The sequence below is a fragment of the Gobius niger genome (assembly GCF_951799975.1).
Source record: "Gobius niger genome assembly, chromosome: 4".
NCBI classification, from domain to species: domain Eukaryota; kingdom Metazoa; phylum Chordata; class Actinopteri; order Gobiiformes; family Gobiidae; genus Gobius; species Gobius niger.
The window spans coordinates 16136216-16163834 of record NC_136855.1 but is presented as its reverse complement, the minus strand read 5'-3'; the positions used below and the strand labels follow the sequence as shown (position 1 = coordinate 16163834).

Sequence of the window (27619 nt, the reverse complement as noted above, 5' to 3'; positions counted from 1 at the left end):
GCTGCGTGCCTTGTAAATTGGACATATGCGGGTGAAGCCACTGCCGGCCCTCAAGAGAGAGCGCCGAGATTACTTAAAAGCACCAATTTAAGTCTGACGGCTTCTTCAATTTGCAAAGCGGGGTAAGATTGGACCACGTGACGCACATCTCGCGGGGCAGAGATATCTGTCAAAAGGTATCATGTGTGAATGCAAGTTGTCGGCTGCGCGTGACCATTGTTTATTGTGCTCGAGAAATTGGTTCGTAATGGGAGATCACGAGCGCTGCAAAGTCATGCGGCTTTTATTCATAAAGGGACTGTTTTTTGTGCTTGAATAAACTTTTCATAAAACAAAGTAAGAAAGAACTAAATACAGTTTTCATTTGCATTCATTTTCGACGTTGCCACATTGTTTGAGCCTGCCTCGAACATGAGACTTGGATATTCAACAGTTTGAGTTACAACTAAGTACAAACACAAGTCGCAGTTTGAATGATCGCTATTTGCAAATTTCAAAGGCTGCAGTCGAAGATCTTGAACCTCTTAACTCCCACCTCAACCAAGCACATTTTTCTCTAGTTCAGCTTTACCCAAATCCTATAGGCCAGTTTAACACCTCGTTTGAAAGCTAAGACCCACAAAAATCATCTATCCCATCCATCCATCCATCCATCCATTTTCTTCCACTTTATCCGGGGCGGGCACAGATACCCAGACTTCCCGATCCGCGCAGACCTTCTCCAACTGTTCTGGGGGGACTCCAGCTCGGAGACATAGTCCCTCCAGCGTGTCCTGGGTCTTCCACGAGGCCTCTTCCCAATAGGACATGCCTGGAACACCTCAGGAGGCATCTTAAACATGTGTCCGAGCCGCCCCAGATGGCTCCCTTCGACTTGAAGGAGCAGCGACTCTACTCCGAGCTCCTCCCGGGTAACTGAGCTCCTCACCCTATCCGAAGGGTGCGCCCAGCCACCCTGAGAAGGAAACTAGTTTCGGCCGCTTGTGTCCGTGTTCTCGTTCTTTCGGTCATTAAACCTCAGGGAGCTGAGTCGGGAGCCAAAGTTTTCGATTTACCGATCGATCGACGTTCTTTTTCCTTACATTGTTGCTGCGTTGTCGTCACTTTTTTTTTTTTTTTTTTGGGGGGGGGGGATTCATCTCACTTTTGCCACATTCTTTTGTTGCTTTTTGTCACTTTTTGTCACTCCAATTTGCCTATTTACACCTGTGAGAAAGTCAAAGGAAAAAAAAAGCTGCATACAATCAAATGTTAGCAATTCTAGGCTTTACAATCCAGTCTCATGTACAATATAAATCATTGTTCAGAGCAGATTCAATCCTCCACAATTTAAAGGCTTTTCAGGAGAGATGATTAAACATGGAGCCGCTGACATGAATGCAAAAGATTCTCGTCACCTGCTGTTCCTCGAGACAGTCTGTGCCTAAGTGACACGCCGAGGAAGGAGCTGAATCCGGAGAAAAGAGCGCAGTCACTTTTCAGGGTAGAATTATCAAATAGATTTACAGGAGAGACTTTGCAATATTAAACAATATCACATTACGCATTCGTCTCTTAAGATTCACTGAATGCAATTTGGCTGTTATAAAGACAATCTTAAATTCCGCTATTCAGACCTTTCTTTTTTTATACATGCAATTACTGCCATTCAAATTATTCAAAAGATTGTGATTCAAATTCATTTTTACGAGGCAATTAAGTTAAGGCCATTCAAATTCAGACATAAATGATTCAGTTTCAGTTCCTCGTGACACACATTTTGTGCCCATCAGTGACGGTTTCGAATTAGACACAGACAGTAGACAGGAGAGAGAAGGAGCAGAGTGGGAGACAGAGAAAGACTTGTGTATTTTGTAAAAAAAAAAAAAAATGGGGGGGGCTTACTTTTGCATAAAACAGCTGTCACTTGGCACTTTGACAGTACGACAGAAAATTATGTCTTCATCAGTCTCAGTTGATTTTCTAAAGCTCCTTGTCTCGGCTTTTGTTAATGTGAATCGTCTTTGTGAGCGACGCAGGACGGCTTTGTGGTTTGATTTGGAAATTGTACGTGACAAAACAGAACATTTGCTATAAACACAAAGAGCAACTGACACTACAGTCTCCCGGTGCAGGATATTATTTATATTAACAATAGGCCTGTCGTATGGTGTTCATTGACATTTTACATAGTGAATTATTTTTTCTCATTTTGTTTAGCCTGTGTGTACTGAACACTGCCGTTAAACGATACCAGTCTGGTATCAAGAGAAAAAAAATGGTTTAGGTACTACTGGTATCAAACAAATTAAAGGAACTGAAAAGAAATATGAAATCTTTATATTCAAGCTTTGATGCTGTTGGTCATTAAAATTCAAAAGAAAAAAAAACAAGTGGGAAAATTTGAAAAATGGGAAAATGTGGGGCAAAAATTTGGAAAACAATTGGGGAAAAAAATGCTACATTTTGGGGAAAAAACATGTAGAAAAATTGGGGGGAAATAGGCTTTTTTTTTTTTTTTTTTTACATGGAAGAGATATTAAAAAAAACAATTTGGGGGAGGGGGGGGGACTTTTCTTGTTAAAGGTTGTTTCACCTCAAATAAATAATACTAATAATAATAAATGATCGTTCAGATATCGGAATCAAAAAACAAGTATTGTTAAAGTACTGGTATCGAAAAAAAAGTAACAGTGCCCATCCCTTATTCTAACTGAACGACATTGCTGCCTGTGGATCAAACATACACCACATCTCGCAAATGAATGCATACGACCTTAAAATCGTCTGAAGTTTGTGCATTTAAAACGATACTATGGTATTGAGAGCAGACAATGTAAACTATCTAAGTTGACACAAGTTACAATCACATTGAAAGTCTGTAGTATAGGTATATTGTATAGGCTCTATACAATACAGCTTAACTTGAACTACTTGATGTGGGATCATATTCACACTTTGATTCTCAAGGCCAGTAAATGCAATTAAGTTGAAGTGCGCAATTTATTTGATTTAACTGGTAATTCTGTTTCAACAAAACGTCCCGCAAGTCCGTTCTATTCAAAACATGTAATAGCTCACAAATTGATGTGCATTTAAGTTCCTGTCCACTTATGAGCGTTGAATGAGGATCAGATAAAAGTGATACATTAGCTAATTCAGCGCTGCTCTGTTTTTGTTGAGCTACAATAATAACAGTGATAAGGATGAAGAGAAATGTAGACAAATGCTGTTTCTACATTCACAATCTCAATGGGTGTCCTGACTGCGCACTGCCGCTGGTATTGCCGCTATTGAGAAAACACATTTAACCACAAAAGTGCTCCTGCCGGTTTCTGACTTTTTCCGTGCGCACGTGTGTCTAATTCGCAATGCATGGACTCCAAACAAAGGGTCCGTGCATTCACATTGTTAGGTGGTAGTTGCCAAGTGTGCAATCGTCGCAGCTGCAGTTGTTCAACGTCCATTGTTGTCGGAGAAAGTGCAAGACAATCAAAAAGATGGCTGAAAGCTCACGCAACCTTTTAAACCGCATCTTTTCAGGTTCTAAAAAGATATTGTTCCCTCAAGAGATGCGGAGAGGGAAAAACTCTTGCAAGAAGCATGGAAGTTGGAAAGTGCACAAACTGCCAGACCAAAAGAAACAATCTGATCTTACAGAAAAGTGCCGGACTGCAACAACTTCCTCTTTCTTTTGTACACGATTTCCACAGGGACTGGTCTCGGGGCTATAGAGGTAGTATTCAGGTTTGCCAGAGCAGAGCCGTCCAGTGTGACGACGTCCCGCTCTGGAGAGATGAAAGCTTCTCTGGCGAAATAGATGAAGGGTTTTGGGAGGAGTGACAAGAAGAAGGGGGGGGAGGGAAAAAAAAGGGCAAATTGCGCTGAGGTAGTCGTTGGTAAAAGCTAAATGGAGCGGAACGGCTTCTGAAACACACACAGACACACCGTGTTTGTTCAGGCTCTCTGCTATTACAACCTGTTACATCAGAAGTGCTGACCTCTCCGCTCCCCCTCGTCTCTCATTTTGAAAGGAGGTAATTCTAAGTGCGCGGTAATGGAAGCGAATTGTTATTGTGTTCGCCCGGACAAACCCACACCGCTTCTTCCTCCTGCAAATGTATGAAATCTGCTTATTAGGATTCTGCCACTGGTCGGGCTTGAATTCCTTGAAGCCATTAGCGGCGACCAAGGCTGGTTTGGGTCTTGGCCTCGGCATTGACTTTAACGACGGGGACAGGCTACAAGGGAGAATCGATGCATCTCTGCGGCTCGCGAATGAAACTGGAATGCGGGCTTTTGGCCCCACTGAGCGCTGGGCCGCTGTCTCCTCCAAACCACTTAATTGATCTGGGCTTTATTTGTCCTGTCACAAGACTTAAACCTAATTTGTTTCCCATTTCCACAAAGCGCCTTCATAGAAAAAAAAGCTCTTTAAAGCGTGTTAATTTCCTCCCACACTTTTGTCCGCAATTGGACGAGAACCCATTCTGTTTTGCATCTTGGGGAACTTTTAAAACCTGACGTATTCCTTGCTCGGGCAGCACAATTATTGCTGTATCAGGTGATGCAAGAAGACACAATGTATTGCAAAATCACTGAGGTCTTCTATCTGGGATTTACACGTTTTTTTGCTCGCACAGCCTAAAACAGAAATGAAATCACAATAACATTGTTTAGTGCGATATTCAAGGCATTGCCATTGCTTCCCATATTGTTCAGACCTGTCATCTTCCATACACAGTTAGTTACTCTCTTCATATCAATATTCCGCTGCTTGGTAACTACAAAAGCGTTCAATTAGAGCATATTGTCTTAATATCTAAATGGGGGAGGTGCACTGGGGCTTAGATGAATCCTTTGTTCTCCACTACAAAGTAAAGGTGCATCTTGCAGTCTCTTTATGCTGCAACTATGCTATGATGCTTGTGTAATTGGGATGGTATTCTTTTTTTTTTTACTACAATACCCGCTGCTTGCATTTCCCAGAAAATCTCTGCTGCAAAAATAAAAAAAAAACCCTCCTCGGTGTCGTCGACTCAAAATAGAACGCCAATAATAAGCGCTGCGCCATGGTCAAGCGTGGAAATGGGCTTAACACTGGGACCCGTGAACATAAAGTTTAATGCCTCCACCAAAAGCAAAGGGCCAATCACAAAAAAAAAAAAAAAAAGCAAGCCTCGCGAATTGCCGAGTAATAATCACAGATTTCCTTGGCCCGGCTGTCACGTCAGCTTAATATAAATAAGTTAGTTTGTGCCTTTTGTGCTCTTTCATTTTCTAATCAGAACCAATTTCACTTCCTATATTCCATTTTCATTGGGTATTTGGCATCCCCGATTCTTGTACATGCAGCACGCGTCTCACATTTCCCCTTTAATTCAGAGGGAATTAGGTTTAGTCAAATCGCGAAAACGCGGGGTCGCTGCAGAAAACAAGTTGTTGTGGGATTAGATAGCGTGGTATAAACAGGCCTGTTCAGCTGATCTTATCCATGTCCGGAGGGAGATTCTCCACACTGGGCCACTTTATGAGCTCATTTGCATTAGCGGGTCCGTAACTCAGCGGGCTGCTAAGAAGGAGACAGCAGCGCCAGTGCCGTCCGATTACAGCCGTAATATATAAACCCATACTGGGCAATTTCCAGAGACAAGTGAGATGACGGTGTGATTGATTTTTAAGTGCTGTAAGCTTTAACTATTAACACAACTACAGGAAGAATATGTTCAGTTATATATCGCAAAGCCACTCCGTCTGCTTCCAACTCTCCTGTGGCATTAGAGCCCTTCTCCACAATATTTAGTGTTAGATTCCCATGGCAAAGTAAAGAGTCTCATAGTAATAGCATGAACTGTTGGAGAAAATGCGAATAAGCAAGTAAGTAAGTGCTTTATTTGTCATTATGCAAGCGCACAATGAAGTAATGTTCAGGTGTTAGTCCTGAGCCACTGCGACTTAGCCGCAGCACCACTGTGGGCCGACCTGACCAGCATGTTTTTACCGTAGCACCCGGAGGAAACCTGGCTGGCTGCTTTTAGTCCTCCTCCGGGTTTGTCCCTGTTTCAGAGCGTGGTGTCCTGCACTGGTCAGCTCAACAACCTCCTTCCTCTTCCCCCCTGCGCAGCTCCCTCCGCTCCACCATCTTCTGGGAAGAGCTTGGCAGTTAATCTGTTTTATTCTCCAATGGAATAAACTAATGATATACAAAATCGTATGTTTAAGCATTGACTGGTTTGGGTCATCAGCTGTAGAAAAAGGCTAAAGTGCCAGTGGCAGGTGAGACTACCCTCTCAGAACACACTGCTCTCAGTCATACAGAAGGTTTCCATCAAAGACAAAGGTTCTCAGCGTCTGTACTGGGTTGTTTGCTTGATGTCAGGACCGTCTTGTGAAAGTAGAAGGTGCCTCTTGAAGAGAGACACAACATACTACAGTTAACACATTTACATTGAAAACTGTGCTCATATAATGCTCTATTTTATGATTACATTTGTTTATTATTTACTTCTTTATTGGATAATGGGCATGGGGGATGTGACAAGATGACGCAAGCATTCCATAACAATCATGAGGCAGTTTTATCCCTGAATTTTGGTATCATCCCTCTTCTTATGAAAATAAAGAAAATCCAAGCAGGCACATGACCAGTGTAAGACAATAATTAATACTTATCACCAGCATTATCCCTGTGACCTGTCACGCACGTTCAACATGGGAAAAGAAATCGAGTAAAGTATGATCGCTATAAAAAAACATTTTCTTTTCCACTGATATACCCAGACATGGTCCTCCAACTGATATTTTATTTAGGACATGTTAATAAGCCAGCAACTGAAGCAGGGTCTATATAAACAAGCCGTACTGATGACTGACTCACTTAATGTGGAATGTATGGTGAATTCCCCCATGAGTCTCACCACGAGTCACAAGATAAGCCAACGGTTTCTTTTCTTAGCTGTACACAGTGCTTGTTGAGAGGCGCACGTTGTCTTGTGATGTCAAGGAGGAGTGCATACAGCGATATCTCTAAGGTAATTAAACACAAACTAAAGGTCTTTGTGTCTGGGAAGCCTTGGCACTGCCAGACTAATGGTAAAGCTAATTAAAGTGTGTTTTATCCCCCTAATGAAACTCATCTTCACGGCCCACATTGCGCTGGCAAAAACCGAGCTGGTCTGGAAGAGTAACTTTACAGATCGGTGAGGGTTGTAGGAGTTTCTCAGTTGTGATTTTCTTAGCATAACAATGTGGAGGATTATCCAAATATATAATATGCACATTATACATAAACATACAGCCAGGCACTCCAGACTCATGGTCCTCTGGCTGTTCCTAGACATCCATGGGTGAGGTTTAGGGCTATGACTGTCTTGAATGTTGTGATGGCAATACTCTTGCAACATTTACCAAACCACTTCAAGTAGTGCATTCCATGAAATATAATAATCTGCACTAGGTGAGGTGAAGTTTTCAATTATATTACGGCTCATATGGAAATACTAAAGAGCGGAAGACATAAGCCTCGCAATGAACTACAGGTACATTGCACTGCACCCACTCGGCCACTTAAAACAATTTCAGAACAAGCGTACTCATTGGTGCCAGAGTGAATAAGCAACCTGACTGTGACCTTAGCACATACAGGACGTCGATTGTACAATGAAACAACGGGCTATTGCACTTTAAAATAAAGTCCGTACAGTGATTCTAAACAGCCGCATGAGAGGAGCTTATTTTAAATATTTGCCTCAGCGTTTACACAGTTTTGAGTTTGCTGGCGCGAGCATTTCTTCGACCGTCCACAGTTGGCTGGAGTGCTGAGCGTAATGACTAAAAGCCACTTCTTCTTGTTTAGATTTTGCCTCTGGCGCTACGAGCAGTCCACTCCCCAGCGATCTAAGAGGTTTTCGCAGGGTTATATCGCCCCAGCATATCCGTCATATATTTAGGGCCAGTTCCATGTAGAGATTTATAAATAAGTAATAAGGCTTTAAAATCAATTCTGTGGTTTTGAACCTGGTTGTAGAACTGTATGGGGGATGAGTGGGATCCTTTTGGACTCGTAGCACCTATTGATTCTGACCAAGTCGTGCTTTTAAAGTCTTTCAAGGGTGTTCAGTCAAAAAAGTCGCAGGGAGTAATCAATTTTGTTTGATATGAAACGACGTCTTCGTGTTTCAAAATCGGTAAATGTTTTTTTTGTCACAAGGTCTGCAACATTAGCAGGGATCTGAGGCGATCGCAGGGAGAGGAATGTGCCTCCACTGCTAAACTGCCAGCATGTCTTCTGTCTATGTTATGTTTGTGCTGCTGCTTCTGAAAACATGTGCATTAGGATCCGCTCCCTAGAAAACAGAGATTCTCCATCTCAGTGGGACTTTCCTGGTTAAATGCATACAGGCAGTATACATGATGGAGGGAGCTGTCCATGGTGCTGAACTGGATTGGGCTTCAACCTCTTTTCGACAAGACCTTTAATATTAGTAAATACAGTCACTCAAAATCGACAGGAATAATAAAGACATCTCTACACTATGGCATGAAGGTGTAAAACGTGTTATTGTAACAAACACCAGGCGGACATGTTCCCTAGGGTTCGGGAAAGGGTTAAGGTTAGGGTTAGGTGAAGGGTTGGCACTGAATAAGCTGATTATTAATCAGCTTATTATACTTTAATCTGTATGTTAACAGATTAAAGTATAATAAGCAGCATGTTGCTACTTTACAAACATATCATTAATGCTTATTAGTGCCTTATTAATGCTCAACGAGCACACCTTAATATAAAATGTTACCGGAAATAATAGTTAGTATGGATGAGTAGTGTTAAGGATGTCTGAAGCCTGGACACTGGTGTTGGTATGACAGACTGGTGAAGGATGTAGAAGGGTGAAACTGCGGACGGAAGAGGTGGTGAAGGGGTGGAGGTGGGTCGCAGCACAGCTGGGAAGCAGACGAGCCATGAACGCTGGAGCTTAAACACAGGACCACAGGCAATGATTTGGCTGCGACGAAGTTGTGGCTTTGCACTGATAGGCTGAGATGGAGGTGTGACCCTTGCAGACGCAATCATTTGCTGGAGGTATAGGTGATAAAAGCTGGTTGCGTGGGCCAGATGGGCAGGTGTGAGGATCTGTACATCACAGTATGCTACAGATGGGGCAGTACATTAGGCTAATATAAAGCATCACAGCCTGACTCGCTCTCGATTTTACGATGTGCCTAATTGAAACTCTATATAGCTAGTAGGGATGAACAATATGGAGAAATCAACTGGGGATTTTTGTTTTTTCTTTTCTAAGTATTTGTATACTTATAGGGCATTGATCAGAAGCAATGATTTTTGAGGTCTAATGTGCTTGTTATTGAAAATACGACATCAAATAGATGGTTATTTCTGTCTTTTCAAAAGGTATTTAACTGCAGCCTTTGCGGTTTGAGCTAATTGCAATTTGTATGTCTGCAAGAACTCAACTTTAAAGGTTCAAACCTCTATGTAGATCTGCCACATGATCGGTGTTTCTCTCCTGTCACTCAAACCTTCCCCAAGCAAAATGTCTTCCCACTTGAAGGGACTTAATCAGGTTATTATCATATCCTGCAGCATTCAAATTCACAGCATCGGACATTAGCATTTCAGAGAGTGTATGAAAGCCTTGTGTCACCGAAAGCAGTCCATCAATCTCAATAACCTGCTACATTGGTGCGCCTCATTTGGACTGTCAGTTGACGCTTGCTCGCACTCCAAGCCAAAGATTTTATTTTTTTCGCATTTTTTTCTTTTCTAAACCACAATCACAGCAACATTTTACAGTGAAAAATGATCAATTATAAAGTTGCCAACTCCAACCCTCCTCTGTATCACTTATCATTCAGGTGATGAATTGCCAGCGACTAATAAATAACATCACATTCAGAGTGTTTCATGAAGGAGGACTTCCATTAATTAGGGAAAAGGCGAGTGAACAGTATCAAGCAACATGTGCGTTGCAACATATCTGGAGTTTACAGATGAAATATTTTTGTAAATAGTTGAGCTTCTTTAATGACCAGAGACTTTTGAGGGATTTGGAGTCACACATGGACTTTTTTAGGAAGCTATTTTACAGACATTGGTCATTATTTGGCAACTAAAACTAATAGTCGCATTGAAGCGTTTTAACCCAGGCATGCAGCGTTCTAACTTGATTAATGTACTTTAGCCTGTGTATTGTTGAAAAGTATAGCTACAAGGGGTGGAAAGAGGAAATCTGGTGAGTCAGCCACTCGGACACAACAAGGCTGAAGTTAGTCACAAACAATTGTTATGACGCCTAGGCATAAATTCAGCCTGCATGTTTCAGCATCACCTATACCTCCAGCCAATGATTTGGGTCTGCAAGGGTCACACCTCCGCCTCAGCCTATCAGCGCAGAGACACATCTTAGTCCCAGCCAAATCATCGCCCACGGTCCTGCGTTTAAGCTCCGGAGTTCAGGGCTTGTCCGCTTCCCATCTGTGTTGTGCCCCACCTCCACCCCTTCACCGCCTCTTCTGTCCGCAGTTTCACCCTGCTACGTCCTTCACCGACCTCTCATACCACGACCAGTGTCCAGGCTCCGGGGGGGGGGGGGGGGAGGCATCCCTAACACTAATCTACACATCCATACTAACTGTAATCCGTATACTTATGTCTACTGCCAGGGTCAATAAATCTTTGCTAAATCACTGCTTTTGTCTATCCAGGTTGAAATACCGTTTAGGTCAACACCCATACATAATCTATCTTAGACCCGGTTTAGTCCTGAGTTGCACATACTATATTCACTAATAGCAGTGGTTCTCAACTGGGATGCTGTCCGGACCCACCATAATCCTAAAATGGCAAGCACAACTGAGTATTGAATTTCAAAGTAAAATACTGTACGTTTCCCGAAAAATCATGATGAATAAATATTAAATAAACCAAGTAAATAAATCAAGTTGACCAAAACAACAGTCATTTTTACAGATTAAGAAAGTAAGTATTGAAACCAATGTATCCTATAGCACATCTTCAAACACTGTTTATGAATTCAGATGATCTGTAGTAACCCATATTTCCCTAGTTACCTCAGTTCATCCTCTATGGCCAATTACGGTCCATTACCGAGGCAGGCGTGTGTGTACTTGGAATTTCAGCATGCATTCACGCAGCAGGGGATGGGCAGTGTGTTGGTGTGAGTCATGCTAAGGGAACTGCTTTATGCCAGTCACAGCAGACAGACAGACAGACTGGCATGGCTCCATAATGAATCTTCGATGCATCATAAATATAACATAAATCAGCTTCCTGTATTTACGCGGTGGCTAAGTAAAGAAGCTGAGTTTATACTGCAACAGCGCCAAACAGTAAACAGATATGGAGAACAAGCGCGGGTGAGTTGCGTATTTATAGCCGACTGTCTTAAGTAAGCAAGTTGGCCGGACAATATGGTGTCTGCTGATAAGGACTTGGATGTTTTTTTTTTGTTTTTTTTTGCGGTGTTGCGCGATAACCCGTCTACTCCCTTTCTCTTTACTCATGCTCCGCTGTGTTGTTGTTGGTCATCCGAAGTCAGTTAAAGACAGTGATTTATGCCTGGGGCCCGGTGCAGCACAGGCTCATTACACACCGCCATTTTGAGAATCAGCAGATAATTACAGTATACATCATAGACCTCATGGGGCTCCACACATTCAGTCCATTCCACCGGCCTGTCATTTAGGGCCATAGAGCCAGGGGAATGAGAAACACTATATAATATATTACCCCCAAATATCATTTTTTTTGGGAACTCCTGCTGCAGTCTCATAGCGGGATGGGGAAATGGCATTTTTAACTCCGCTTCAGTGAATAATCATTAGGTTGTTTTGGGTTTTTTTTCTTGTTCTTCTTTTTTCTCCTCCGCTCAAGGTGTGTCTTATCAGAAGCAGCGTCCCAAACTGCTCTTGCGAGGGCAGTAAAACACTGTGCAACATGTGCAAAACAACAGTAAACAGAAATCTTACACCATTAATGTGTCAACCTTTAAAACATATTGCATTTCTGGCTTCTGCAAACTAATATTTCTATTTTTTTCTTTGTCTGTCCAAATAACAGTTATTACAAGAGCCAAAGTCATGAGTGTTCGGGGACATCGCTGCCTTTGAAAATGCTTCTTTAACTTTTGTGCTGCTCCTGGTTTCTTTTTAACAGACTTATGGGCCTGGACTATAGATTTAAGTTCTTTCAGTGGTTATGTTAAAGCTTTAATGTCTAAAGTTTGTTCTGTTATAACCAATAGGTTTGTGAAATCATTTTTGATTTACTCTTTTTTTAATATTGGATCCCTAGAAGACTCTAAATTTGATTAGTACTGGATTTTGTTGCTCCATTTCACAGGAAATAATATGCAAGTGCTGACTCAAGTAATACTCAAGTAGAATAGTATTGCACGTAAAGGTAAATAAGTATATAATTAGAGAAAGCATGTGTTTTTTTGTTTGCGTTTATGGGGCAGAACAGACTAAACTAAATGTATATATTCACAAACCAATGTATCAAACATTTAAAGCTACTAATATGCTATACTCCTAATACCAATGCAGTACTCCTGAAATGTATTTTTGTGTCAGTTGTAAACCCTGCTGAAACATTTGCGATCCCTGGACGTGCATGTGTTTGCATGGTGTGGGGGCATGTGAGGTGTTTGTTGGGGGTGCACTGTGAGGGAAGGGGGGTGCAGCGTTCGTCTGCGGGACAAAGTTATAGCATTTAGCGATGCAATGTGGGAGTGCAACCATTCCGGCCCGGCAAAATGAATAGCTGAGGATGCCGTTAAGGTTAAGGTTATACTTTATCAATCCCCGTAGGGAAATAAATTCTCTGTATTAGGCCAGCACCTGCGGGCCCATCTCCAGATATGGAGCCGGGCGAATGGTCAGAAACACCTGGCTGGAGGATTCACCAATTGTACACGTTTTAGTGGTAGGGGAAACTGGAGTACCCGGAGGAAACCTACACAGCCACATTGGGAGAACATGCAAACGCCACACAGAAAGGCACCGTCCAGGGATCGAACCTGGGACCTTGTGGTTGTGAAGCACAAGCACAAACCCGAGTCTTAACTTCGGATAAGACACAATAAAAAGAATAGAAGTATGAATGAATTCAACTTTGACTCGATTTACGTCACATGAAGCTTTTCTCACTGATCGTGTTTTACTCAAATAGTACAATGGATAATAACTTTCTTTACAGTTACTTTATCGATTGTTTCTATTGTGTGCAGTAACTTACATCGACCACCTCTGCAATCCTGTGTTATACAGTATGTGTTAGAGATGTTTCCATACCACTATGTAAATGCAGGTCCAAACAGGTCACACGTTTGGATCATGAGCTGATAGCGATTCATCCAAATGAAACCAACTGGACACGCACACGACCTGTCAATGCTTTACCTATAACACAATATGTTCACCCTATAAGAATTAGTAATGCAGCATATCTAACAGCCTGTTTTCGATTTTCCACAAAGGGGACATTAACTCGTGCCCGAACTGAACTGAACCCCGAGTATCTGGACCTCCGCCCCCGCGCTGAGCTCAACCCTGAATACTGGACCCCTTGCACCCCTTTAGTGAGTACCTTGCTCCCATCTCTCACGCAGTTACTATCTCCATCAGCTCACTTAATGTAGCGTGCAGCCGACTCTGCCTCATGTTGTGTCCCATTTGTTTTTTGTTTTTTTTGTTTTTTTGCATGCACTCGTAGCTCCGTTATGACTTTGCCTGGTGACTATGATTTTCTCATTCATGACAATCTCCATGCGCACAGCCCGCCTCTGTGTGCCTGTAAAACTTCTGTTTCATCTAATTCCCCATGCTATGTTTAAGTATTTTGCCTTGTAGCTACAGTGACATATTGTGCTTACAACGTCATTAAATTCAGGGGCTTAATGTGATGCTAATATTTGTGCCGTTTTTTCTTTTTTTTTCTTTTTTTTTTTACTTGAGTAATAAGTATTTGTCTCATTACCTCGTGCTCGCAAACACAGTGCCTGATAGTCATCTGGGGCTGCTGGAGCTGTGTGCGCGGGTGCATCTTAATGATGTCAGTTTTTCTTACCCTGTTATCAACTCCACTATATCAACATGAGGGAGGCAGGGCGCTTTAAACTAGAAACACAGATTATGCCTATCTGTCTTTATGGATTGAGATCATTTAAGACAACAGGATTTTTCCCGAGCCAGGAAATACTATTGTTTACTGTTACTCTCAGGAGTGCATCTTATCTTATTGAAACGCTAGGTCCCTTCCTTTCCTGTCTTTCCCCTCTGTATATTCAAGATCTGTCTGGTCTCGGTGCAAATCCTGGTTCATGGAAATTAACTTTTTCTATTGAATGGACCAAGTCTAAGAGATTTGCTATAAAACCTATGCCATGTGATGCAAGATCCCCTGCCCAAACTCGCCCAGATTGTCTGTTTTTAATGATTAGCACCAGGGCTAGATGCATCAATTGGTCTCTAGTTGCTTTTGTCAGAGTAATTACGACCACAGACTAAAAATATGCTGTTTGGAAATACATTGTGCACCAATTCAATAGCTCTGCACCTCGTAAGTGTAGTCTTAAGAATACTGCAGTAACATTTGCGTGCGAGTTCAAGGTCTTTACATAGTAATTACAGAAAGTAGTGGGAGTCGATTTGAAAAACATTATGTCACTCTCATCCTTCATGTGTCAACTCTTCTCATTTAGAGCCGTTTCAATGCAGGCACTATTTTCGCTGGGTGCTGTTGAAGGGCATGTGTCACTAGCGTAGATTAAAAAAAAAAAAAAAAAAAACACCAATGCTTTGTCTTCCCTTTACCTGTGATCTTGATACTTCTCGAAACATAATACGCAATTAGTTGATCAGTAGCATAGCAGCTCGCAATTAAAAGGACCGGAGAACGCTTTGGGAAGAACCTTATTAAGCATTTTGTAGTTTGTAGATAAACTCGTAAGCTCTCTGTGCCTTGCATTAAAAATTCATCACCTGTTGTGATCCCCTGGGTCTGCAATTAACAAATAGGGAAAACAACACGGAAGGTACAGTAAACACAGGGATGCTTGGAGATTAAGCTCCCAGGTACAGCTTAGCGTCACATACTGATTTGAATGTACTTATTAAAGCCGGCACAGCATGCAAAATTTATGTGGAAACCAGGCAGGGATGTGGCTTAATGAGTTAACACTTTAGTGGCGCTGCATTCGTGGCAGCATCTCACCTCTATAGGCAGTAATTGCACAACCGTGAATTATATCCGGTGTATAGTCGGTTATAGAGTGGAAAGAGATTCAGTGTGTTTTGTTTCAGTCTGAAAGGCTCTCAGATCTAACTTAATCTATTATGATGACCTAACAACCTTTTCATTTTCATGTTTTTGTACTATTGAAAAGGGACAATGCTATTTTCTTGCAATAAGCTTAGGTGATTATTATAAAAATGGCACTTAGGCACTTGTTCTTGGACACTTAACAACCGGTAGGGCTTCTCAGCTCATTTCACCTCGTGTTTAGACGCTTTCTTCCCCTTAGCGTGACCTCACTTTGAGACCTGTGCCGTCTTGTAATGAACTGCCTATGTTTTGTCTCTCCCTAAAGGTTACCCCGCAGTCAATGTGTGTGAACTTTTGCCTGATTTAATGAACAGAATTTCTCCAGATCTCTGCTAAGCTGTTTTCAATCCCGATCTCTCTGGCTTCGTTAAAGCGCTGGGGTTGTTTGCTCATTGGCCCTTGCCGGACTAAAGCGTCTCAAACACACAAATACACTGCGTTTCCACTGCGGAGCCTGCTTCCTCTCAACCCAAGAGGGAATGATGACTCTCATTATCGCCTCAAAGCAAGATGGCCGCTGTGTTCCCTCTCAGCTGCCCTATTAAGTTACCAGACAGCTTTATTTTATTGGTGTTCGATAATTTCCTCTCCTCTGTCATTGCCAGCGCATTGGGGAGTTGTCTTGTGGGCAGGGCGAGGACAGAAAGTGGCAAGATTTAACTTGAAAAGGCACAGGTGGCTGAAATGATTGCTTCTTTTGATTTTGGTGAAGGAAGTGAGATGTGTGTCACTAATCGTGTGAATTGCCCGGAGAATAATCCAGTCATGCCATGACAAGGACATAAGGATGTTATTTTGGTTGGAGGTGACCTTACACAAGCAGCACGTGTTATTATTAGGATGGTTTTAGTCCGGTTCTCCAATCGTAAGCCTCCATTTATAATTTAATTCATTGTATTAGGTTTGCATTATTGTGATGATACCCAAACTTGTGAGCTTGTGAAATGAGGATGATGTATTTTTTGTGCAAACTGTTGAAGACATGGACTAAACAAATGAATGTACTCACACAGTAAATCGAAGCACTGAGTCAAATTTAGCAATAAGAGCAATAATAAGAATTGGATGGCACATGGTGCAGCTGTTACTTCACAACAAAGAGGTTCCAGGTTAGATTTTGTATTGTGAAGCTACTTTCCCTGTTTGCCGCCCACAGTGACAATAAAAATACATTTCTGTCATTTTTAATTAGCACCAATAGTCAGGATTTGTTTGTCACTCACACAGATAGACTTCTTATGCACAGTATATGTTTCTCATTCTACTTTGAGCTTCGGCTGGTTAGCAGTCTGCTTAGCTGTCATCATACACGATGTGTAAGGCAGTGATAATTTTAGAAAGTGTGACAGAGTTGACATTAGTCATGTTGTCTCCAGCAATTATCCCAGGTGACAATATGTGACAGCTGTGACGAGCAGGATGGAAGCTGCTCGTCACAGTCAACAGGTTCATGGTGATAGTATCCTCAGGTCGCTAATGGTTACAGAACATACGTGCATGCCTGTACTTATTCGCTTTTTTGTGGTGATATGCTATCACGTTTGGATTCAATCTTTGAATTAAATCTCAAAAAGATAATAATATTTAATAAGCCCATATAATAAAATGAGGTACATGTAATTGGTAGAACATTATTCAAAATGTAGGTGGCGCGATCCAACTGCATCTGTGATCATTTTTACTTCTCTAAAAATATGTCTGCTTTCACTCAACATTTAGATAGTTTTATTGTTCTTTGTGAAAGTTTTTTTTTTTGTTTAGTTATTTATGTGTTTGAATCTGAAAAGCTGCGTCGTTTGAACAGAAGTAGGTGGGGTCAGATGGTGCGTATCTTGAAGGCAGTTTCTCCTCTCTGTGACTTGTTCGGTTTTGGCATCGGTTGTGATGATGAAGCGAGCTATTTATTGGCCCATGCTGTTCCGGAGTTAGTCATAGGTCTCACATGACTTCAGTCAAATAAAGCCTCTCTGTTCTTGCTGCTGCTAAGTGTGGTTCGAATGCGCAACTCTTAGCACCAGAAATAGAGCCATGTTGTTTTCTATTATGGAGGTCACGCTATTGATCATCCCATTGCTGTTTGGGAAAATCAACTGTACTATATTTTGCAACATCCAAACGACAAACAGGTCTAGCAGAGGCGTTAGCAGTGATTTACTCAGGTAACTTTAATGGTCAACCTCTGGAAGTGTTATATTTTCTGGCCTACATCTACAAAGACTTTCACCACTAAACAGCAAGCCCATTGTCAATGCTCCAAGCAGGCTAAAATACACAAACTGTATCCTTTGTTGCGGGAATGATATTTTCTGCAACAAAGCTTTTGGTTCACTTTTGGCAAGCACAGCGTGTTTTTTTGGACGTGGGAACAGGTGAGACCGAGCCGTGATACTGTGGGAGCTGCAGTTGTCATTGTGTTGACTCAGTCCATGTCTCAATCAGGTGCTGTGTGAAGCCTCGTGACTGTGGAGTGCAGGAATGTGATAAACCTGAGCAGGAGGAGAAGCCCAGGGCTATGGAGCTTTATGGAAAAAACACTTCTGCGAGACATTTCAAATGGCATTTCTCCCATGTTTGGCTCTGCTCTTATCAGACTTTCAAAACTAACTAGGGAATGATAAAACTGCGATAACCTGATACTGTGATACTTAATTTGGCATTACCAATATTGTAGCTAGCCTAAATAAAATCGAACTGCACTATCATAAAAGAATATCAAATAATAATCAGTCCCGTCAGGCAAAAGCATGCAGGAGTAAAAAAAAAGTCAGCTACACTTTATTTTACACTACCTTGATACAATCTACCACTAGTATCTATTTAGTACATACACAATTGAATAATGTGTATTAATACTTTGGACATACACAACGTAATAAGACATAAGACCCTCAGGGTTAGGGCTTAAGGTTAGAGTCTTAGTACATTATGTACCTTCAAAATACAAAAACATATTATTCCATGGTGTATGTAATCCATAGGTACAAGTTATTACACACTGTTACATATCACATCACATTGTACTAAATTTGGCAGGTAAATGTCGACACAAAAAAACACACGCTCTAATATTTAATTTCTTCTGCAATGTTATAAGAAGTAAGTAAGTGCTTTATTTGTCATTGTACAAGCGTACAAAGAAGTAGTGTTCAGGTGTTAGTCCTGAGCCATTGCGACTGAGCCGCGCTGCCACTGTGGGCCAACCTGACCAGGAGCACCTGGAGGAAACCTGGCTGGTTTCCCATAGTCTCCTCTGATCCTCTGAAACGATATGCCGCCTACTGGGTTCCAGCCCCTCCACCTCATCTTTCCTCTTCCTCCTGCGCAGCTCCCTCCACTCCCCCGCTCCACAACAATCTTTCATCATCCGGATACCTCCTTGTTTGTCCCTTTTTTGTTTCCTGTAGCTCCTCATGTGACGCCTCCTTTGTGCTGCAGGTGTGGGGGCTCTTGGTGCCTCTTCAGTGTCTCAGAAGAAGAACAATCCAGTGTTGCATTCATTTTTCACCAAGATCTTGTATTGATAATGGGAGAGTGTGACCACTGTGCCTTCTCCAGCACATACCAAAAGATAGTCAATGGGGATCGCGACTCTGTGTGAAAAAGATAGTCAATGGGGATCGGGACTCTGTGTGTGTTATTACTTACACCAGATGTTGCTGAACCTAGACCCAGATCACAACACTTTTTCTTACTTAAGCATATGCTGAAGGAATTGAAGCACTCCTACTCTCAGGCAAGAGTAATATGCTATTGTAAGAACTTATAATAACTATCTTTTTCTATGGAAATTGAGCCTAAGGAAAAGTGCATTTGTTTACATTACGCAACCACAAAGTAATACAATCTGCCTTTTCTTCAAAGCTGTTGCCCCACTCGCTGTGCCCTGCTATGTCAGGCCTTATCATAAACATTGCTTCTAGTATTTCATTGACGATCATAGATGTCCAGCGCTCACAGACAAATCAATAAATCCCATAAATTTTTCATACGCACTTTTGCCTGCGGCAGATTTACGTATTGTTGCTGTTACTGGAGACAGATGTGTTTGATTGTGGATTCTGTGTCGTTTTCTGCTTAAAAAGTTGATAGAACAGATCAGCGGTGACTGACGTGTGTATGAGTTGAGATTGAAAGCACTGGGCAATGTGTGGAGCTGAGCATTTTATTTCCAAATCGAGTATAGACCCTTCAATTATAACCACTGTATACACATACGTGCACAGTGGCTCAAGCTACAAACACTACAACATATTGCAACCAAATGCTGTTTCGCTACCACTACAATTTGTCACTATTTCTACCACACAGACTTAGTAAAGTAAAGTAAACACCAGCACAATTACTACCATAAACTATGTCATCACCAAAGCAATCACTAAATGTGCCGACCAGCTAATCAAACTGTAGTTTCATTCTAAATATTGTATAATTTTATTCCATAGCCACCACTTTAACATATAATCAGCATACCGACACAAAAAAAATATAGTAAGGCCGTTTATTTGGCTACGTAAATGATCACAAAATCTCTCCCTAAAGTGGTTTAAAAAGGACAGATTTTAAGGACAACTTAAGTGGTTTGTGAAAGTGCAAAGTTAGCCAGCAGCGGGCTGAGTGCAGGGGGCATTAGAGGAGTGAGGAGTAATGGCAGAGCCCTGGATTAGGCTGCAGTGGCTCTGTATGACACACTACTTACTCTTGTACTGTTTGACTTTCTGTGAAGGTCACTGTGGCCATTAGCTCGATCAGGCCACCGCCCCACCTCTCACTCCTCTCCTCTCCGCGCCCCATGCTTTTCCGGACGCGGAAGTAGCATGGCTAAATTTATCTGCCAAACAAAAGCAAATATGTTTTAAAAGTCTTTGTGCCAGCTCGCGGTAAGTGTAAGGCTTGTCCTCATTGGCTTCAACTTTGGGTGTCCATTTGCAAAGGTAAGTCAAGATGTACATCGAATAGCGCTACTGTTACAACATACATTTACAGTATATATAATTTGTGCTTTTGCTAACGTTAATATGAAATAATAATGAGCGATTTCTTTTCCTATTCTGACCAATGTTTACAGTTTGCTCGTAATGCCCTATGTTAAGCGGCAGGTTTTTTTTGACAGAATGACAACACTCGAAATATTGTGATAACGGCTTATTTTGACATTTTTCAGCGCTGTATGTTGTTATTGCAACTTAACTGTCAGTTTGAGAGAAAACATTTACCAACAGTTGATGTTTTGTAGTCACATCCAAGGATTTGTTATTAATTAATTGAAATGTTTTTGTCAATCAATTATCTGTAGTGTATCTGTAGTGATTATATGAGGTGTCGCAGCAGTTAGCACTCGTATAACCTGAGAAGACTCACAGAAACAAAGCGGCAGTGGAAAGGTTTTTATTAGACATGAATTGGTGACTGGCGCTCAGACCCTGGCGGAAGATGGTATGAAATACATATGCATACGAGTAGAGACGAGGCCAGGTGGAGGAGGGCGATGAATGAATTGCTGCAGGTAGGTTTTCCAGGTTGATTTTACGCTCAAGCTTCATTAGGGTGAGTGATGAATGATGAATTGAAGGACTGTTTGAGGGTCAAGATGTGGTTTTAGGATTAGAATTGGATTTAGATTAGGGTTAGGGTTAGGATTATGGTTAGAGCTAGAGTTAGGGGCTGAGGGTTCAGGGTTAGCGTCTGGGTAATACATTACTGCATAGTTTACCACCCCTGTGTGTGGAGTGAATGAATGAAAAAAATCCTCTACCCTGTATGAAACTCTTTGGGTGACTTGTGTAAGACTTCCTTCCATTCAAAAAATATAATTGCAATATTTTACTAAACTACTTAAAAAAAAAAACCTCAAATACAAAAAGACAAAATCAGAACCAAAACCAAGCTAATATGGAACTATTATGAAAAGCTTGACTAAAACTGGACTTAAGAATGCTAACTAATCCTAATTCAAATATTTTACTTTGGTACCTTAATTACTTTAAAAGCTACTGAGAAATGCTATTGACTAGAATATTATTTTGAAGCATCACTACTTCAACCAAAGTCCAACCTCTGGCTACTTCTGTCCCTCTCTTCTCTGTCCATCTGAGTGCCTATTCTTTATCCTCCTCTTTTCGCCCCTGTTTTATTAACAATGGAGCTGGTGGCTTGTGATAACTGGTCACTCCTTCAAGCTCTGAAAAGCAAGGACACTCTATTATCCTACCGAGATGGATGGCTTGAAATATTGCCTGCAAGTGGTAGCGCCTGCCAAATCCTCCAATCTTAAAGCCCCTTTGTCTCTGACACGTGGGAACATTAATGTGTGAGCGCCAGTTTCTTGGATAGGAATATACCCTTATGTGAATACAGCATGTCTCCACTGACAGATAGTGCCGTGTGTGAACGCGGAAACCCAGAAATCCAATTTGTTCTAAATATAAGCAAATATATATGGACTTTTACCAGTAATAGCGCTGTGTAAGCGCCCTTGCCTCCATGTCTGAAGTGGAGTGTACATCAGATGACTAGCGTGATGCCAGTGGACAGCTGGTGGGCAGACAGGAGCAGGTAACGTATGAATTAGTGCTCTAATTATTTGTGACCTTTGCCTCATGGCAGCTCTAGAAACGTCTCAGCCTACGTGCCTAGGCCAGTTCATTTAGGAACATCAGGCTTATTTACAACTGCCATGTGTCGGTGGAGAGCCTGCTACATCAGGGAGAAGAGGGGAGTGCTCTCAAAGTGGCTAAAGTATACAATAGAGCATCTGTTTTGCACATTTGCATTGTATAGTGTCTCTTTTGACATAACCATATCATCTGTGCGTACTGTCATCGTTGGGTTTAAAAGAAAGAACAATGCAGCATGGAAGTATTGTACTGTACTTTCTAGAACTGCTCCCTATTTTCCCTTCTTTCAACTTTTTGAAACACTTAAACATTACATTTGTGCCCCATCCAACTTTGACTTTACCAACAATATTCTTGACAGTTGTAAACATTTAGCATGAAGTAAAAGTTAGCTCCCAGAAACAAGCTTTTGTTTGCCATATTGAAGACCTGTGGCTAAAACCAGTTGGCAATAAACTTAAATATGACAGGTAGCATTTATATTTGTAGTTTCATTATATGGCCATATTGCCTTCGCTCTGCCCAATCCCGTCAGACCTTGGAAGCTAAGCAGGGAAGGGCCTGGCAGGACTTGGATGGGAGACCGTTTGGGGACACCAGGAGTGAGTGGTGGTGGTCGGAGGGGCCGATGGCGCAGACTGGTTGCCTCGCTTCTGTCAGTCTACCCCAGGGCAGCTGTGGCTACAATAGTAGCTTACCACCACCGAGTATGGAGTGAATGAATAATGCCATGTAAAGCGTCTTTGAGTGTCTATATAAAATCTAAAAATATAAATACTATGTAAAACCAATGCATTATTATGATTATTTTTTCTTTTTTATGTACAAACGAGAAGCATTTCTTCCACAGCAGCTCATTTGCACGCACACATCAAGAGTGATTAACACACTTCAGCGTAGAGTTTTTTATTTAAGTGTACCTTCATGCAAGTGCAATTTTGTTTAAAATTCTAACGACCCTCTTTTTAAAGGAAAGAAATCTCATAAAATCTCCATCTGGCGTCTCTCGTCTGGAGAAGTGTTAAGCCATGAAGTTTATCGCTGCCTGTGGGCGCTGTCGGCTCATGCCACGCTCATCGGCCATGCTTTTTTAATTGAATTAAGGAGCAGCGAGTGTGGCATCTCTCTTATTGTTATCTCAGAGGTGTACAGGGGTTATTAAACAGGGAAGCATGTAAAGTCATCTGTTATCCCTGGCACTGTAATAAACATATTAGCTCAAGGGCCACAGCCTGCAGGTTGTGCGGCCCAGATTGATACCACTGCCATATCTACAACTATCCACCTCATTACAGTAAGAGGATGCAAAGGAGGAGAGCAAAAAAAAAAAAAAAACACAGCCTCCCCCAGGACTCAAAAGCAAAAGATAGTTTTTCTTTCTGGAAATGCAATAAACATTTAGAATTGCTCTTTTATTGTGAATTAAGAATGCAGTGAGAACAAAGCATTAGGTAAATTGTGGACACCCTACACAAGCTAATAAATAAAAATTGAAATTATGATTTTATTTTATTTAAATTAATATATTTGCTCACAATTCTATGTAAATATGAGTTCATTTATATTTGTCAAAGTAAAGTAAGGCCACTGAAGTTTCTGAAGAATGAACATTGTCTTAAAAGCCCTTGTATTATGCGAAGAATCATTAATAATAATGTGCTTTTATCCAACAGAGATGCTTGACCTTGGGATATATCTAACGGTGCCTTTTTTCCTGGCAGTATTATTATTGCATCTGTAATTAGATGATATATTTATGCTTTAAATGAAGGTTCAGTTCACCGAGCACATTTTAAACATACCAATATCTTTTGAGAGCAGAGTTAATGCTAATCTGTTACAAGAATGCACTGCAGAATATGTTTGAAAAGGTTTAAATGATCATGTTCAAAAGACAATAACACCCAATGGAGACAGGATATGTTCTTTGCAAAGAACACTATCAGTACTCCCCAAGTAACTGCAGGCTTTGCAATGTGTTCACTACACAAATATTTATACAATTGCAATTCAGTTTTGAGATACAAATAGGCTCTTCACATCGGATTGTCAGATTGCAAAGTGATGCTGACGACCTACAGACTGTCTCTTTGTTTATTCCTTTGAGTAGCTGAAATACGTAAAGATTCAAACAGTGTGTTTAAAGAGCTTTGGTGTTGAACCAAAGGCTAATGCTAATTTGATGCTAACCAATGTTAAAGCAGTAACAAAGTAAACGAAGTAACTCATGCCCCAAGAGGCCATAAGCGCCACTGCAGGTGTCGTAGCATGTTACGGTTTTTTACTCATTAATTGTCCGTGAGAGTAAATACTAAAGAAAAGACAAAGGGAGAGAGGGATATTGTACATTGTGCCACAACTCAAATACACAATGGAGATACATTTTTTTTCACTTAATCTTGGCTATAAAAAATAGTAAATACTGCTTAAGTGGCACTAGCCTTGCCCGTTAGCCTGTTAGCTTCTTCTTCGTGATTCTATTAGTGTGTATTGGGGCCTCCGACCCGGTCCAGAAAAAGTGTGTTTTTCTGGACAGAGACACCGGGGGAGATGAAAGACCCCTCAATAATCCCAATAACACTTGTCTTTTCCCCAGAGGAACTACGGAAAGGATTTTTTTTCAGGTAAACAAGATACTCAGCTCTTCTTTAAGATCCAAGTTTTTGTGTTGTTTTTTTTTGTAAAAATATAGACAGAAAAAGAGTTTTTACCCACACTGGCCTGGAGAAAGTTAGCCACAACATTCCGTGTAATACAGCGTTATTTCATGGACTTTCAATTCAACTCGCTTTTCTAGAGATGACACTAAAAACAGGGAAATTTAACCTTACCACTTGCATCCCCAAAGCTTATATTTCCCTGCCTTTGCGTGCGAACCTGACACACATATAACCTCTGGGGTCTTTGTCAGAGAAGGTTTGATTTTACTAATTGGGACCAAAGCTGTTAATTGGAAGTGTGCAAACAGGAATATAGTATCCGAGGAGAGCCTCTGGGGAAATATATATATATATGTGTGTGTGTGTGTGTGTGTGAGCATGCGTGTGTGTATGCGAGCGTGCGTGTGTGTGTGTGTGCACATTTTCCACCTTTACTCTCTAAATGCAACTAACTGTTTGTTGTCACGACACAACACCCAGCAGAGACATGCAATATGCAAAACAAATAGCACAGCAGTTTATTTGTCAAAGCCTCGGTGGCATGTTGTTTTAGAATTGACTTTGCAGTAATTAATAACCTGCGCTAAACAAACAGCAAAATAAATGGAGCTTTAAACAATTAGACCGAGCAGCCAATATGTTTCAAATGGACTGAATTAACTACCGCTATTGATTAAAACAGTTAAACATATCGATTGAAATGAAATGTCAATTTGCAAAAGTGCCATTGTCAATTATTTACATGTAAGAAACACATTAAAAGAACAAGACAAGCTTTTGTAACTCAAACATGGATGTTGCAGAGTCACATTAGCCTACAACACTGTCTTAATGTGTTCACACAAAGACCGTAATATTGGAATCTTCTATTTTCTTCCCAGGTTCTGACGGGTGTGACTGATAGTTGAACACAAGGTGGATTGTATAGTTTAATGGTGGGAGAAGGGATTGCGCCTCAAAGTCGTTTCTAATTCTCTCGGAGCTTTTGCATCTCAACACCCTTCTCATGTCACGCGCATGTACAACCACCCAGCAAATAGAGCGCCTCTGAAAAGTGGCTTCCGAGCAGCGGCTTTGAACTGTGTGCTGCTGCGAGCCCTGCTCCTGCTGCGCACCGGGGGGAAGTACAATGAGCACATGAGATCCATCATCAAAAACAAACACAAAAAACAAAACAAGAATCAAAAGAAAAAGAAAAGAAAACATCCAGTAGACTCGTTCCCTCCCTCCCCCCCATGATATTTTCCGTCACTCTGTCTTGATGCGTTGACAAGATCGCTATCAATATTTTATTTGTGCATTTATATGGCGTAATCAACCTCCGGGAAATAAAAAAGTAATTAGATGAAGTATCATACAGGCAATTGACATGATGAGTGATAGCTTTACCATGGCACCTGTTGTAATGAAGGTAACACACGAGTAAATCATCAGAATAATCTCTCTGCACTGAAGACATTATTCATTTACGCCACATTTTGGCACCAGATCTAAGTATTTGCATTTGCAGTTGTATTTCTAGTTGTCTTTCTTGTTAAATCTTTAGCTTAATCGTCCATGCTAATAGGTAAGGATAATGCCAATATGCTCGAGGAGAAAATCCTGACTTTACACCAGGAGAACGTCCTGCGGAGGGCGCATGTGTGGATTTGGCTAATAAGCAGTCTCTTTTCTGTGTCACATATTTGCCTATTTATTATGTGTGGCCGAGTTTCTCCATCAAAAGCGCTCGGTGACAGAATCCAAGTTTCCGCTGTAACAGATGCCGCGGCAGCTTTTGATGTGCTGCCCACATCTGAGGAGTCGAGCCGTCGAAGCCTGCGTGCTTACAAATTTTTTTGATATGTACAACATCCCCACATGCCGTCAGCCATGTTGGAGCCCGGCCAGTGCGAGTTTGGAGGCTGAGGCTTGACCTGCCGTGACTACAGCGAGAACCGTTTGTACAATAAGACAAACTTTAATAAGAGCGCCGCTTCAAAGCAAGTATTGACATTGTTGAAGGTCAGCAAAATTGAAAGTACTGAAGTGTGAATAGAGACAAATGTTTTATTACAACCCGAATGAAGTTGTTTTCTTTTTGACAATTATCTTTAGAAAGAAAGGCCATATTGATTGTGCGTCCTCACAATAGCAAATTACCGTATGAGTGATTATGTTGCGTTCTTCATCATCCACAAAGTTATAAAAAAAATGAGTTATTCTTGCAGCCAACCTAAGCTCCATAAGTCAAAGGCAACATATTAGCTGCTGTGAAAGATGCACTCAACACATTTAGCTTCAATCTGAATGGACAAATCCATCTGATGAGTGATGTAGTGGAAACTATGGGAGGAAATCTGAATGTGGCGATAGACTTCTGTGAATATGATTTGCCGAGTTTGCATTTCATGTGTTTGAACAGTGTGGACCGCAGAAATAATGTCTCCTTATTTGTTAACCACCTGACTGCACTGCTCTCTGTCTTTATTGATAAGGGCAGATAAGGATGAGGAGTCCTCTTTGCTTTTCTTTATGTGGCAACGGGCTTACGGTAATGCTGCTCAATGTATATTTGATGAAGAGTCTGCTCTGCTTTAGTGAGCTGATTGAACTGGATATGAGGAAACTCAGAAGTCATCTATGTGTCAGTGTTTAATTTATATGATTAGGTACAGGAGTATTCCAGTCATTCGCTTGTATTTGTCTTCCCAAGTGCTGAGGAAACGCACCAAGGACAAAAAGGATGAAGGGCTAAAGCAGGAGGTACAAAGCCGGCCGAGTAGGGCTATGGGCGTGTGACGGTAGGAGTAACCTTACCTTGTGGCTAGCCCTTTTAAGTTAATACTATTCTTAAACTAGCTTCTTATATTTTACTTTAAGGTGGAGCCATGGTGTTGCCTTGTTTCTCCTTTTTTGTTACATTGTAACTCAAAATGAGTGTACAAACTGTTCAAATGAAAAGCTAATGTGAACTAACCAATGTCCGAACTGTCAACGGAAAGTTAATGCGAGTTACC

The 27619-nt window shown here is 41.3% G+C and overlaps 1 protein-coding gene across 4 annotated transcripts in view; it reads left to right on the top strand.

The window, feature by feature from the left end:
* pcdh9 (protocadherin 9) overlaps window positions 1–27619 on the top strand; it is a 259432-nt gene that overhangs the window by 70190 nt on the left and 161623 nt on the right. For 2 of the 4 annotated variants that reach the window (XM_079555650.1, XM_079555648.1), the window contains exon 3: window positions 13500–13601. The exons of the other annotated variants lie outside the window; for them this stretch is intronic. In XM_079555650.1, the coding sequence (XP_079411776.1) occupies window positions 13500–13601 (102 nt within the window). The remainder of the gene's footprint in view (window positions 1–13499; window positions 13602–27619) is intronic. 4 annotated transcript variants of the gene reach the window in all.